This window comes from Entamoeba nuttalli (genome assembly GCF_000257125.1).
Source record: "Entamoeba nuttalli P19 unplaced genomic scaffold asmbl_4703, whole genome shotgun sequence".
Lineage (NCBI taxonomy): Eukaryota > Evosea > Mastigamoebida > Endamoebidae > Entamoeba > Entamoeba nuttalli.
In genome coordinates this window covers 1-3,498 of record NW_008576983.1, presented here as the reverse complement: position 1 = coordinate 3,498, position 3,498 = coordinate 1, and the positions used below count along the sequence as shown (strand labels likewise).

General features: G+C 25.6%; 1 protein-coding gene across 1 annotated transcript; it reads right to left on the bottom strand.

Moving 5' to 3' along the window:
• Positions 1–738: 738 nt before the first annotated feature.
• On the bottom strand, positions 739–3,130 carry ENU1_110170 (protein kinase, putative; the record flags this gene model as incomplete). The annotated part of the gene is made up of 2 exons (XM_008859524.1): positions 739–2,918; positions 2,971–3,130. 2 exons carry the CDS (start codon positions 3,128–3,130, stop codon positions 739–741), a joined length of 2,340 nt encoding a protein of 779 aa, XP_008857746.1.
• Positions 3,131–3,498: the final 368 nt, after the last annotated feature.

The window sequence follows — 3,498 nt, the reverse complement described above, 5'->3', positions numbered from 1 at the left end:
TACATTTGATTCTTATAGACATAATAGTCACTATAACTCTGGTTAATAACTTGTTTTTCATTATCATTTTTATTCTATAATCTAAACATTATAATTAAATGTAATACTTTCAATATAATTATACATAAATTAATGAGAAAGTATTTAATCTAAATTATTATAATTACAAATACTCTAAGTATTTATTTATAATAAATTGAAATATTTATTATTTTTTTCCATTAAAATCTAAAAAATTATTCTTAGTTAAAACCAAATGAATTATATTTTAAATGAATATTACATTTGGGGTAATACATATTTCATTCAATTTAATGAACACCTCTTAATGTTTATAAACTCCAATTGTCGAATATAACTTATTAATTAACACTTTTTTATATTAAAAATTTTCTTACCTTTTTATAACTATTCTTCTATATGAGACTTTTCTTTTATATTTTTTTAAAACACACTATAAATTATTTAAGTGGATGAAAATTTTTCTGAACAAGCTATTACTACAATTTTTGGAAGTACAATAAGATTAAACAAGAACAGATAAAGAACTTTAGGAAAATGAGTCAATGAATATTAAGAAATGTTGTGTCATTATAGAGAATAATTTAACGTTCACAAGATATTGAAAAATGCATTGTTAAAAATAAAAACCTATGAACAAAAAATTAAGAAATAATGTTGTTAGATAATTAGAATTATAAAGAAATAAGAACAACAATACAAATAACTTCATTTGACTTACTTTGAATCATAAATAAAAAACTCATTAAAAATTGGTTCATTTGGATAATGTTTTTTGACGACATTATACACAAGAATAAGAAGACCTGGAAAACGTTTATAGAAATAAAGATAGAACCCATCAGGGAAACTGGTAAATAAGCTTTGTTCAGTTTTAGGTAAATTATAATAGTGGTGACTTTTATTTCTAATAGCCCGTAATAAATCTCTTGTTTTATTAAAATCATATTTTCTAAATTTTACTAATGAATCAACTAACCCAGGGTCTAAGGATTGTTGCCATCTAATACCAATGCCTGAAGCATCTAATTCTCTAGTAATAATCATTGATGGATCCATTTCAAATAAATCACTTGCGTTTTTAATAAAATTGAGTTTCTTATTAAAATCCCAAAACAAAGGTAATGCCATAATTTGGTCTGCACTTGGTCGTAAATTAGGATCAATTCTCGTCAAAATTGCTAATGTCATAACAAATTCATTTTGATAAACGTTTGCATTGTCATAATCCATTTTGACCATCTTTCCAAGTAAGATATTCTTTGAGCGATCAATTAATGGACCAAATGGATGTTCTTTTCTTGCAATAAAAAAGAATAAACAACCAAGATTATAAATGTCAACTTTGCTTGTTAACCTTTCTCCTTTGATGGCTTCTGGTGCTTGCCAACCAACACTCCCACCATGAGAACAAGTGAATGAAGCATTATCGTCAATTTTTTTTGCTAGTCCAAAGTCAGTAATTTTAACTTCTCCTTTTGAGTCAATAAGTACATTTTGTGGTTTTAAGTCTCGATGAACAATACCAAGTTTATGTAAATAATATACTCCCCTTGCACATCCTTTCATAAGACTTATAGTATGTTCATTTAGTAATGGTGTTTTTTTATATTCCATTGTATTAATATGTTGTTCTAACGTACATTCACAATATGTTAGTGCAATATAAATAAAGTTTCTATCACTATAACTCATATAATATCTAACAAGGTTAGGAAGTTCTTCTGTTTGATTAAATATTTCAACTTCATGCTGTGCAATTGAATAAAACTCTTTTACTAATCTTTTTACAGCAACCCGTCTTCCATTAAAATTACCTTCAAACACAACAGTTCCTAAAGAACCTGTTCCCAGTTGTTTGTCAGTAACTTCTAGTGGTGATTGATTAGCGTTATTCATCAACATCAAAACTATTAATACAATTAAAATAATAACAATAACAATAAGTATTAGTAAAAATATAATGTGATGAGACGAATTATTTGGTAATGGTGGAATAGGATTATTTGGTAATACTGGAGGAATGTCTGTAAGTGGTACAAGAACTTCATTCCATTTTTTATCATCAAAATCAATAATTCTATCTTTATTAATAACAATAATACTTCCATTTGGAACAGTTTGATCAATTGGAAATGAATCAAATTCATTTAAACACACCATATCATCTTCCTTAATACTTTGATTCTTTTTATCATCTGTTTGATCTTCAAGATTATCAATATATTTGATTGAAGGAGCAATTAATAGTCTAGTAGAATGAACTAAAGTATTGGAGTTATCTTGCATACTATAATTTTCTTTATCTGTTCTAAGTGAAATTGGAATAATAGCATATAAATTATCATTGAAAATATTTATAATAACATCATTTGATATTGTAACAAATGACACTTCTATTTGTCTAATATCCTCTTCTCCAGAATCATATATAAAAGCTCCTACAATATCACTATTTTCAAATCTTCTACTCCAAGTAACTTCATTTTCTTCATATAACTGAACAGTATTAGTAATAGGATTGATTAATAATTGATGCTTCTTACTAATTTTACGTTGAATTTCAACAACTGCTTTATATTCTGCAATAGTCATATTCCAAAGTTCTATACCACTCAATGGATCAATGGCTTTAAGATGGTATTGATTTCTAGAAAAAGGAAGACTTCCTATAGCAATTCTATAAGGAGATATTTTACCTGAGTCAGTACTAATAGAAAATATTTTTGATTCTTTATCACAAAATACTAACACATTATCTATTATTGCTGGAGATTGATTAAATATATCTTCTATTTTAAATTTCATTCGTTTTAATTGTGATTGTTCTTTATCAACAGAAAATAATGTTTTGCTTGAGTCAATAGATGGAATATATGGTGTTTGTCCACTAAAATCTATTTTATAAATCTTTTTTTATTCCCTTAATATACGTTAAAATAAACAAACAAGATGTCAATAATGGTCCAGAGTGTTGAGTCTGCCATACAATTGCACTGTCAACAAGTCTTCTTGCTGTAATACTTCCATCAAGTGTAACAGTAATTAACAAATCTTCAAAACTTTGTGAAAAAACTAAATTAATACAAAAAAATAACACAAGTATCATTATATGTCCTATCAAATAAATTCACCAAAATGAAAATTTTTAGTTTTTTTTTTGTTTTATTCAACTTTCATTAATTCTTCATATTTTGATTTATTGCAATATACCAATTCTTTTTCATCACCACCCCTTTTTTTCTACATTGCTCATAGCAGTTTTGAACATTTAATGACTAAACAAAAGCTATGTTCTATTAATCTTCTTTTTACTAACAAATTGTTTTATATAACATATTTTATCATTTTGTTGTAAAATGACTCATTTTAATTGTAATTGAATTCCTCTCATTAATGACTATAATATCAAACGTTGATTATTTAAATGTCCATCCATCTTAAACAATATATCTTTCATTGTATTTGTATTGTAAA